The sequence below is a fragment of the Rhinichthys klamathensis genome, unplaced genomic scaffold (genome assembly GCF_029890125.1).
Source record: "Rhinichthys klamathensis goyatoka isolate OS25496 unplaced genomic scaffold, OSU_Roscu_1.1 h1tg000046l_1, whole genome shotgun sequence".
NCBI classification, from domain to species: Eukaryota; Metazoa; Chordata; class Actinopteri; order Cypriniformes; family Leuciscidae; genus Rhinichthys; species Rhinichthys klamathensis.
The window spans coordinates 3,896,725-3,908,715 of record NW_026606593.1 but is presented as its reverse complement, the minus strand read 5'-3'; the positions used below and the strand labels follow the sequence as shown (position 1 = coordinate 3,908,715).

Here is an 11,991-nt window from a genome sequence, read left to right as displayed (position 1 = left end):
CAAAATATATGTTAAAATGTATGTTTTTAATGTAGCGTTCTGCCTTTACACACTTTGGTCAGGTCAAGAATTATTTATGCAATTGTTTGTTTGAAAGAATCAAAAGTGCAGCCTATCCTTGTTTTTGTTCAACTGGTTGAGGTTGATATGGGGTTTAGAAATTAATTATTAATAAATGTAATACATTTTAGAGAGAGTAATTAGTCATCTAATCACACAGTTGGAGATGTCATTAGTAGGCCTAGTAATTAATTAATTTTTTAGATTAACTTACCCAACACTGGATAGTGACCACTGAAATGTCATGGCAAGTAAGATTTACAACAAGCCTATATTAAATTCACCTGGCAGATAACAGGTTTAAAAAACAATCGACCTCAAATATATACCAGAATATGATATCAATAGGCCTATATCTAACAATTTTAAATATATCAATATATCTAAATTGTAAAACTCCTTACAGTTAATATAATAGCCTATCATAATTGTATATATATAAAAATATTAATATTACTGGTTTGGTAACTTGGTAAGCTTAAATTTTTACCATTGTCACTGGCTTTGCTGTGAGTCAACAGTTTTCGCCTCATGTTTTCAACAGTTTTCGCCTTATGGTCGTGTTTCATGATTCATTCGTGTTGTTTCACAGGCTTCATTGTAGTCTTCCTCGCAGTGATGCAGTCTGGTAAGATTGACGCGTGAACTTGAATGGACTTTGGAAGCAAACTCTGCCCAAAGCACCACCATGCTTTTGATGTCACTACTGAATGTTTTGGATGTCAAGAGTTTTTTGGGACTTCTTCTCGTATCGTTACTCGTTTTTGATTTTTGGAAGAGTAAGAATGCGCCTAACTTTCCACCAGGACCATGGGGTTTTCCGTTTCTTGGCAACGTTTTCATCGGGTTCAACTATCGTGCGATGGATGAGGTAACGTTAGGCTAAGTTTCAATCTTATTTCTTTCACACACGACACGTTAAAGAGCAGTTCTAGAGCAGTTGCGCTGAAAACAACCATGAAAACCCTGATGTTTTATCTTTGTGTTAGTTTGTTGGGGTTGAAGTGTTTCTAAAGTCACACACGCCCTTGTGTGTTTACACACGTTGTTTTGTGCAATATTAGCACAAGGATTCCCTTGACACTGACAGTATAGGCCTAAACAATTTCACGATCTGAAAACTCATACAAAGAGCGAATTGTTATATAACAGAGGAACCGCAAATTGAACCTAATGTAACTCTTTGCAGCTGGACGCTATTGCAATTCATTTATTTTAAAGTTGAATTAATTCTGTCATTGTGGTAAGTGACCCTCGTGGAAAAACAAGCGCCCTTAATTGTGTTCCCATCAAATCATGAAGTACTGTACTTGTACTGTAAAAACTGTACTTGCAGATAAAATAATATATACACATACTTGAATTAAATAAAAGGCCACTTAAAAAGATTACAGTTTCATGATTGCTTCTTACTTCTTAAGTGCATTTTGTAATTATTTCAATTAAAAGTTTTAGGTTACATTTTATTTTAAGGTGTCTGTGTTACAGTGTAATTATACATTTAAGTACTGAGTAATCATAATTAACAACATGCACTTATAGGGTTAGGGCATGGTTAATGTTAGTTGCATGTAATTATGCACAATTTATAGTTACTATAGTCACCACATGTAACGTGTAACAATGACACTGTAAAATAGTGTTACAAAGGTTTACTTTGAGTACATTTAAAATCATTGTCTTAATCTTTTAATCTTAATCTACAGTGCTAAATTGCAATGTTATCATTAAAAATGTGTAATTGCAAATATATTTAAACACATGACATACAAGTTTTATTTGATATGTGTAATGTTTTGTTGGAATCAATTATTGGATCGTGGATCTCATTGAATGCAGTTTACTGAAACTAGAAGAAATTATATCAAAACATGAGAAAAACTACAAAGCAGTAACATAAAAGTTAACTTAAAACCAGATGCTAAACATGAAACATATATGCAAAGTGATAATAATAACTAAACTAGATAGGTATGAAGATAATCAAAAACCATGGAAAAACAGGAAATGAAAAGAGACAGTATGGGACAAAATCACGTCAAAATAAGAGTCCATGGAAAATAAAAAAAACAAACAAATAAAGATCCTACCAAAAAAAGTACTCTTAAGTTCAGCTAATTGCATTTAAATAAATTCATACTATATACATTTTAATTTAATTTGTTTATCATGCAGGTGGCTGCCAAATTTGGCAACATTTTCAGCCTCAGAATGGGTTATGACAAGATTGTGGTGGTATCTGGGTATGAATGGGTAAAGGAGGTTTTGGTGACACAAGGAGACAACTTTCTGGACCGGGCCATATCTCCTCTTTTTCAAGAAGTATTTCAAGGAAATGGTGAGTCTAGTGTTTCTTGTGTCAGAATTATAGATAAGAGCCACAACCAGTTTACCTGAATCTAAACATCAACACCCAGTCACTCAACAATAAGGTACTCTGGTAAAAGTTTTTGCTTTTCAAATCCAGTGAACTATGAGGCTGCAAGCCATTAAGCTGGCAAATTGTTTAAAATAGCCTTGATTTTTATGAACTTTCCAGGTATTTCTATGAGCAGTGGACACAAGTGGAGAAAGCAGCGGCATTTTATCGCCTCTCACCTGAAGGCCTTTGCTGAAGGCAAAACTGCTTTGGAACTTCACATTCAACAAGAATGCATCGCTCTGTGTCAGACCTTTGAAGAAGAACAAGGTGTGATGCTATATTTACCCCTGTTTCTGGGACTGTTTGCCAAATCCACTGCTTAGTTAGTTGCTGGTGCTGTGAATTGAAACATTAGATTCAAATTTTTAATTATTTCTAGTTTACAACACATATCCCATGCCATAATTAAAGAAAATTTCCCAAAGAGTTGAGTCCAAGTGAGAAAAAGTTTGTATAAAATATCAATCGGCAACTTTGTTTGTTAACAACACACTCACAAAGCTCTGTAACAAGTCTTAAAGGTGCTCTATGTAACTTTTCTATTAAAATGAATCCTTTTTTTATTGCCTGTGTGTGAAGGGGTTGTAATCACACATTAAAATGATCCACTTGTCGAGTTTTGCTATTACCTCTGAAGGCCAGTATTCCTATTTCTATGTGAAGTCTCCGGGTCGGATTTACCGCGAAATCCAACGGATGTGACGTGCATGCGCGCTCCCGAGCCTCTCCCCTTATATACAGTCTATTGTAGACGGTCAGGGAGTTACGTCCGGTTAAAGGCGCACGTTTTTCGGCTTATATCTCAGTCAATCTGTGATCAATATTCCCAAGACTCTAATCGTTCGTAGTGCTGGACGGGGCCTTTCGAACGAGCCCACCCCCGAGGTCCAACTCCCAGCGAACGGCGATCCGGTAGGGGGCATCCCCGAGGCCCGCCACTCTAGCGTTCGGGCAAGGGTTCTCCTGGGACCTCCTCCCCCGAATTTGAGCTCTCTAGGTCTTTGCGTTCCAGAGATACAAACGATTTTCTTCTGAGAGCGTGACGTCACCGGCGTCCGCAATTTTGCAGCGCGCCCGATGGTTTTCTGCTAATATCTCCGCGAAAACACCACCAAAAACTATGGAACTTGTATGGTTCTTTTCAGCTCGACTAGATGGTCCCAACGAGCTCGCTGCTCGCCGAATCCGTCTAGTATTCGCCGAGATATCTGCGTAATAGACGATATTGTCTATGAGTTCGAGCACGAGCGCTCTTGTAAAATTTGGTTGCAATCTGAAACATCACCACTAGAGGCCGCTAAAAGTTACATAGAGCACCTTTAAAGGTACAATTCACACAACTTAAAATACGGCCATTTTACTCACTCTTATATTGTTCCAATCAGTATGCTGCTCTTTTCAAGTCGAACACAAAAGGGTATTTTCTGTAGCATTTTCATGCAGTTCTTTTCCATGCATAGTGATTCATAGTGTTTCTCAAGCTACAAAAAGAACTAATACTGTATATGATACATATTCTCCGCTTTGTTTTCGGACAAGCATGTCATGTTGGTTATTACACAAACTACAACCAATGGCATTTTTGTGTCAATGATGAATGCAATTAAGATTTGAGAGATTTGAGACATTACCCATTCTTTGCTTATAACAATATTATCCTTGACAGGATGCCCTTTCAATCCTCATGACACCCTAAACAATGCCGCTGCTAATGTAATTGGATGTTTTGTGTTTGGGAAGCGTTTTGACCACAGCTTCACTGACTTCCAGAACCTACTTCTAAATTCAGACTCCATGTTCATAGAAAATATTCCACAAATTCAGGTACTTTTTCACCGTTTCTTCTCTGAAATATGGAGGTTTCATTTTTTTCCAAATACACTTATTTGATCTATTCATGAATTATTAGACGGTATATTGTTCACCGGTGCTTACTAGCTTTTAGCTTGAATCAGATTATGTGAAATAAGTTGATGTTAATGCAAATTTTCTATTTTTATATATTTGTAGTTTTATAAAGCATTTCCTGGGCTTGCTGAACGTTTCTATGGATCACATAAAACTATTCAATCCAACTACACAAAGCTAACAGCCTTTATTAAGAAACAAATTGAGAAACAAAAGAAGGATTGGGATCCTTTTGATCATCGTGATTTCATAGATGCCTACATTGGAGAGATCGATAAGGTAAGATAATGAAGACTTTTCACTCTTTCACTAGCAAGCTAGCATCATAACTTCATATTTTTTCATTCAAAGTCAACATGAAATGGCGTTCACAACCCATGTTAGGGGTTGAAAATGTAGAGAAAGGAAAGTCACTGTAAATGTAAAACAAAGTTATATGTTGTTAGTCAGACAAACATTTTCTTTTGTTATGGACATGCTTGAATTGTGTACACTAAAAACAGGAACATGCATAAAGAAAATAATATTGATTTCATGATTGATTTTCATTAGTTTGAATATCAACCATGAGCTCAACTACAGTAGCGGCCAAAAAAGTGATGTCCGGCCTAGGAAAATTGACTTCTTCACCCTTTATTCAAGTATTATTAAAAATGTGCAAAAGATTTATAAAAAAACAAGAGAGAACCAGCTAAATATTAATAACTCATTATTTTGTAGTAAATGTATGCTTTTTCCTGTGAGTTCTATTCATTTTTTTATTTGCATAGTAAAATAAAACCTTACACTGCCTCAACCCAGCAACCGGAGGAAAAGGAGGGTTCCTCTCGCTTCCCAAATCCTGGTGCTCCCAAGTCCGGTGGTCCCAGAGCTCTCAAGTTTTGTGGTCCTGGAGGACCCGACTCCGGTGGTCTGAAGTCCGGTTGTCCTAGAGGACCCAACTCCGGTGGTCTCGGAGGACCCGTCTCCTGTGGTCCCAAGTCCAGTGGTCCCTGCTCATCCAGCCGTACCAGAGCCGCCCGCTTTCCCAGTCACGGCCAAGGCGGCCATCCTTTCCCTCTATACCACTGCCCTCCTGGCTCCGTCCACTCCAGCCCCTATGCTGCCAGAATTTGCCTCAACCCAGCAAGCGGAGGAGAAGGAGAGTTCCTCTCGTTTCCCCAAATCCTGGTACTCCCAACTCCAGTGGTCCCAGAGCTCCTAAGTCCCATGGTCCTGGAGGACCCGACTCTGGTAGTCCCAAACCCAGTGGTCCTAGAGGACCTGACTCCGGTGGTCCCAGAGCTCCTAAGTCCGGTGGTCCCAGAGGACACATCTCCAGTGGTCCAAAGTCCGGTGATCCTAGAGGACTTGAGTCTGGTGGTCCGAAATCCAGTGGATCTGGAGGACCTAAATTTGGTTGTCCCAAGTCTGGTGGTCCTTGCTCATCCAGCTGTACCAGAGTCGCCCGCTTTCCCAGTCACGGACAAGGAGGCCATCCTTTCCCACTATAGCACTGCACTCCAGTGTGTTTGGGCCACACACACTTCCCTCCTGGCTCCTTCCACTCCAGCCCCAGAGCCACCAGATTCTGCCTCAACCCAGCAAACTGAGGAGAAGGAGGAGGGTTCCTCTCGATTCCCAAGTACTGGCGCTTGCAAGTCCGGTGGTCTCAGAGATCCTAAGTCTCTTGGTCCCGGTGGACCCGACTCCGGTGATCTCAAGTCCGATAGTCCTGGAGGACCCGACTCTTGTGGTCCCAAATCCAGTGGTCCTAAAGGACCCGACTCTGGTGGTCCAGTCCGTTGGTCCAGGAGGACCCGTCTTCATTGGTCTTAAGTCCAGTGGACTTGGAGGACCTGTCTTCAGTGGTCTCAAGTCCAGTGGACCTGGAGGACCTGTCTTCATTGGTCTCAAGTCCAGTGGACCTGGAGGATCTGTCTTCATTGGTCTCAAGTCCAGTGGACCTGGAGGACCTGTCTTCAGTGGTCTTAAGTCCAGTGGACCTGGAGGACCTGTCTTCAGTGGTCTCAAGTCCAGTGGACCTGGAGGACCTGTCTTCAGTGGTCTCAAGTCCAGTGGACCTGGATGAGCTGTCTTCATTGCTCTCAAGTCCAGTGGACCTGGAGGACCTGTCTTCAGTGGTCTCAAGTCCAGTGGACCTGGAGGACCTGTCTTCATTGGTCTCAAGTCCAGTGGACCTGGAGGACCTGTCTTCAGTGGTCTCAAGTCCAGTGGACCTGGAGGACCTGTCTTCAGTGGTCTTAAGTCCAGTGGACCTGGAGGACCTGTCTTCAGTGGTCTCAAGTCCAGTGGACCTGGAGGACCTGTCTTCAGTGGTCTCAAGTCCAGTGGACCTGGATGAGCTGTCTTCAGTGGTCTTAAGTCCAGTGGACCTGGAGGACCTGTCTTCAGTGGTCTCAAGTCCAGTGGACCTGGAGGACCTGTCTTCAGTGGTCTTACGTCCAGTGGTCCTGGAGGACCTGTCTTCAGTGGTCTCAAGTCCAGTGGTCCTGGAGGACCTGTCTTCAGTGGTCTCAAGTCCAGTGGACCTGGAGGACCTGTCTTCAGTGGTCTCAAGTCCAGTGGACCTGGAGGACCTGTCTTCAGTGGTCTCAAGTCCAGTGGACCTGGAGGACCTGTCTTCAGTGGTCTCAAGTCCAGTGGACCTGGAGGACCTGTCTTCAGTGGTCTCAAGTCCAGTGGTCCTGGAGGACCTGTCTTCAGTGGTCTCAAGTCCAGTGGTCCTGGAGGACCTGTCTTCAGTGGTCTCAAGTCCAGTGGACCTGGAGGACCTGTCTTCAGTGGTCTTACGTCCAGTGGTCCTGGAGGACCTGTCTTCAGTGGTCTTACGTCCAGTGGTCCTGGAGGACCTGTCTTCAGTGGTCTCAAGTCCAGTGGTCCTGGAGGACCTGTCTTCAGTGGTCTCAAGTCCAGTGGACCTGGAGGACCTGTCTTCAGTGGTCTCAAGTCCAGTGGACCTGGAGGACCTGTCTTCAGTGGTCTCAAGTCCAGTGGACCTGGAGGACCTGTCTTCAGTGGTCTCAAGTCCAGTGGTCTTGGAGGACCTGTCTTCAGTGGTCTCAAGTCCAGTGGTCCTGGAGGACCTGTCTTCAGTGGTCTCAAGTCCAGTGGTCCTGGAGGACCTGTCTTCAGTGGACTCAAGTCCAGTGGTCCCTGCTCATCCAGCTGTACCAAAGCCGCCTGCTCTCCCAGTCACGGCCAAGGGGTCCATCCTTTCCATCCTGCCCTATACCTACTACATCGGCCCTGCCACCCTTGGGGCAGTCATCTTTGTGGGATTACACTTCCTGTGAGGTTGTCTGCCCTGGGATAACTGTCTCTCCTCTGCACTTTTGTCTGTCTTGTCTTCTGTATTTGTGTGAGCACTAGGGCTGTCAAAATTGCTCAAAAATGACGTTCGAATATTCCCTCTAAAAAAAAACACATAAATTCGAACTATTCGAATATCTGGTTGCGCATTTTGTCAATGACGCGCATTACGTCAATAACAGGACAAATTAATACAAAGAGACACAACTACTTGTATAGGTAGTTTATTTAAGTTTAAACATATTTGACAACGTATTAACTTACACAAAACCAAGTAAATCAACTAATGGCCAAGACCGCAGACCTTACTCTCACTCGCAGGCACTCTCTCTCTCTCTCTCTCTCTCTCGCCCCTCACCTCACGCTCTCTGCGCATAAATGAACAACAATAAACAAATGTTGAGTGCTGATCAAGAGTTTTGTGCAAGCAATTTAAGGTCGCGACTCTTGTCCTAAATATAGCACGCTTCATTCGGTGATTGAAACAAATATTATTAACATTAATTTAAGTTTTACAGTATATAGAACCGACATTGAACACTCCGAGCGAGCTGTGCTGTGGTAAACTGCTGCTAGCTACTATGGCTATTTCGAGGGGCGTCTGGCCACGCCCCCTTGGCGGGCTCTGACGTGTCTGATGTAATGCTAGCTCATTGGCGCACACGTTGGAGGCGCCCGTGCCATTGGATGTGCAGTTGCCGCAGCACAGCCAATGAGTGAGCCAGACACTCACTGTGCTAGCTGTGCAGCTGGAAAATGCGTTTTACATTTTAAGCTTCAGAATTTTGCCACTCGCAAAGTAGACAGCCGCGCCTCTGCTACCGCGGGCGTGTTTTTCCACATGATTCGAATATTAATTTTCACCTTCGAATTTCTGTTTTTTAAAACTATTCGAATATATATTCGAATTTAGAATATTCGTTGACAGCCCTAGTGAGCACATGGCTTCTGTCATGTTTCTTTGCTATGTGCCTTTTACACATGGACTTTTGTTTGTTTCTGTGTGCCATGTGTCCTTCTCATGTCTCTCATCTGGGCCCTGCCCCCTTGTTACCTTTTTATTAGTTAATTTGCCTCACCTGCTCTCTTTCGTTACCTTTCTCATTTCCTTCCCTATTTAATATTTCTGTGTTCTCTGTCCTGTGTCCTGTGCCAGTTCATTATGGTTGTTTCCCATTGTGGATGTTTTTTTTTTTGGGACCCCCTCGAAAACGAGATGATACATCTCAAGGGGTTTATCCAAATAATAAACAAATTTGAACACATGTTCCCACGGGGTAGTTTTGGTTTTTCTTTTTGTTTGTTTTTGGCACCTAAATAAAGCCCATTATCATTTACCCTGCGCCCGAGTCCTCGCCTCTTCCCTTCACACAAACCTGACAAGTTTGCCTGTTTTTTGCCAGGGTTTTTGCCAACCCTTTTGTCAGAGAATTACCTTAACCAAGTTCAGTTTAAAAAATCTATATTACTTTCCTCATATTTTGATGGTTTAATCAAACTTGTAGGGTCATAAAAAGTTTTTTTTTAGGACTACTACTACTACTGTTTTATGCTTTGATAGAATTCTTGGTACTGAATATTAAATCTGGTCCAGTGTTGTCTGAATCATGGCTTTGTTTTAGAGAAGGAAGGATACAGAGGCTGCTTTCACTGTGGATAATCTTGCCTGTATCACTGTGGACCTGTTGAAGGCTGGGACACAGACCATGAGTGACACCCTACGACAGGCTTTACTTCTTATGATCAAGTACCCCAAAGTCCAAGGTAAGTGAACTTGAAAACATCTATTTTGTGATATCTCTATGGAAATTTATATTAATAGACTTACTTAATATATTTCATGATGTGAATTAATCACAGTATATTGTCTGTGGTTGTTGAAATAGCCACTGTATGCAGCTGTATGATTGTTGTAATTCTTCTTAGAGAAAGTTCAAGATGAGATCGACTGCGTAATTGGGAAGTCTCGGCAGCCATGTTTGGTAGACCGAGCCAGTATGCCTTACACAAACGCAGTTATTCATGAAACTCAGAGAGTGAGCAACATTTTACCTCTGATTGCTCCCCGTCTGACAAGTCGAGACTCTGTGCTGGCTGGATACTTCATTCCTAAAGTACTTCTGCTCTAGTTTTGTACTATTGTTGTAATGAAATTTGGTATGGTTACACTTCTTGGATAGTTTTTTCCTTTGGATTAATTGCTTTTGCTTATATTTTTTGCTTTGGGTAATTTGTAAATTGCATTGGGAACATACTGCATATTTGAACAAGGTTTGTAAGGAAAAGTGTTCAAATGTTCTTAAAGAGCCTGATTAAATTAAATCTGTAGTTTGAAAACCCCTGATATAGGTTAATGCTCTTTGTAAAAAAGAAGGGTAACACTTTATTTTAAGGTGACATAGTTTCACGTTACTACATGTACTTACTATAGTAATAACAGTAAATGATGCATAATTACAAGTAACTAACTCTATTCAAAACCCTAACCCTAACTGTAACTCTATAGTAAGTATATGTAGTTAATTAAGTACAATGTAACTACGTCACCTTAAAATAAAGTGTAACCAAATGAAGTTTGCTTAATTGTATTGAATGTTTGTAGTGTTTTTCAAATCTTATAAGTACATGACTGTTCCTCAAAACACTTAAGTACACTTTTAAAAAAGTCTACATTTACATTTTACACTTTCTAAATCATGTTTTAGTAATCTTTTGTCATGTTTTAAAGAAGTACACTTGTGTGACCAACATACTTAAGTAAATGTAAAGTACAAATTATTTAAATACATACAATTTTCAATAGAAATGACTTTAAAGTATATTTTAGTTTACCATAATTTCTGGTCAGTACATTTGTCAGTACATTGACTTTAACCATTTCAAAGAAAATAGAAATAATTATGAAATTACATATAAAAATGTACTTAAGTAAGCCAAAAAAGCACTCTAAAGTTCAGTTACTACATTTATTATGAATTTAAATTATAATACATTTTTATTTAATTGCAAATAACATGCAGTTAAGTGTCCGAAATTAATTTAGCACTTAAGTATATTCATTTAAAGCATGTTATTTCCGTAATAAATACTTTTTAAATGTACGCTTAAGTTGACTTTTTTCCACAATGGACTGTATTTACAGATATGAAAGTTTTGCTGTTATTAATTGTAATTATATGAGTATGTTTCTCTGTTTCCTTTCACTCAAGGGCACAATGGTGATTTGTAATCTCTGCTCTGTGCTGAAGGATTCATCACAATGGAAAAAAACAGATCAGTTTTATCCTGAGCACTTCCTAGATGACCAAAGGAATTTCAGGAAACGGGAAGTATTTTATCCATTTTCTGCAGGTAGTGTTTTATTGTATTTTCGCTCACACTTACAAGATAATGTTTAATGTAAGACGATTTGTGCATACGTGTATCCTGGCTTTGCATTTCTCCAGGGAAAAGGTCATGTCTTGGTGAGCAGCTGGCACGGAATACACTGTTCCTGTTCTTCACTTCACTCCTCCAAAGGTTCTCATTCTCAGCTCCCGAAGGACCAGAACCTTTCATCGAATCCCAGGAAAGGGTCAAGACGCCCCCTAAACCCTTCCAGATCTGTGTGTCATTACGTTGATAGGAACAATAGGAATTACAACTGGACCTGTACTAACTGAGTTCTATTAATAGATTTTATGCTAATTCATGCAGTAAAATGCAGTCAACATGCAGTAGCCACAGTGTCAGGTAATCTATCTATGCATTAGAATTAATTTGATTCTGTTCATAGATTTTTTTGGTCCCACTTTATATTAAGTGGTTTTAACTACTATGTACTAACATTGAAATTAATAATTTGATACAATGGACTTATTGTGTAAATACATGGTTCTACATTGTACTTATATTTGAAAAATACCTGCATGTAATTACAGCTGTAATTAATTTAATTACATTTCTAATTACACTGTTGACCCTTCCTTTTGATGGAAATAGTGATGAAGGCTTGTACATTTCTGTATTAAATATCTATGCATAAGGACTTATTCATGCCGTCAATATTGTGATCTTTTTTATTTTATTTCATGCTTAGAATGCTAAATGCTAATTACAGTGCAAATGTAAATATGATGTTGTTCCAATTGATGTAAGAACCTAGCCTGGATGCCAGCCCGAACCCACAACATTTTTTGGTCGGGAAGACTAGACCTGACTAGAATATGAGTATGACGAAGTCAGGCTATCCAGTTTATTCCCCGGAAATTAAAATGTGAAGTAAAAAAAAAAAAAAAAAAAAAACGATT

The 11,991-nt window shown here is 40.3% G+C and overlaps 1 protein-coding gene across 1 annotated transcript; it reads left to right on the top strand.

The window, feature by feature from the left end:
- Positions 1-687: 687 nt before the first annotated feature.
- Positions 688-11,760, top strand: LOC130082548 (cytochrome P450 2J2-like). The gene is made up of 9 exons (XM_056247429.1): positions 688-931; positions 2,236-2,398; positions 2,600-2,749; positions 4,149-4,306; positions 4,493-4,669; positions 9,325-9,466; positions 9,629-9,816; positions 10,912-11,053; positions 11,149-11,760. The coding sequence occupies exons 1-9, from the start codon at positions 749-751 to the stop codon at positions 11,322-11,324; spliced, it is 1,479 nt and encodes a 492-aa protein (XP_056103404.1). The 5' UTR covers positions 688-748; the 3' UTR covers positions 11,325-11,760.
- The last annotated feature ends 231 nt before the right edge of the window (positions 11,761-11,991 follow it).

Coding starts and splice junctions, on each gene's coding strand:
- LOC130082548 (XM_056247429.1), top strand. CDS start 749: ATGCTTTTGATGTCACTACTGAATGTTTTGGATGTCAAGAGTTTTTTG. Junction 932..2,235: donor ACTATCGTGCGATGGATGAG/GTAACGTTAGGC, acceptor TTTATCATGCAG/GTGGCTGCCAAATTTGGCAA. Junction 4,307..4,492: donor AAAATATTCCACAAATTCAG/GTACTTTTTCAC, acceptor ATATATTTGTAG/TTTTATAAAGCATTTCCTGG.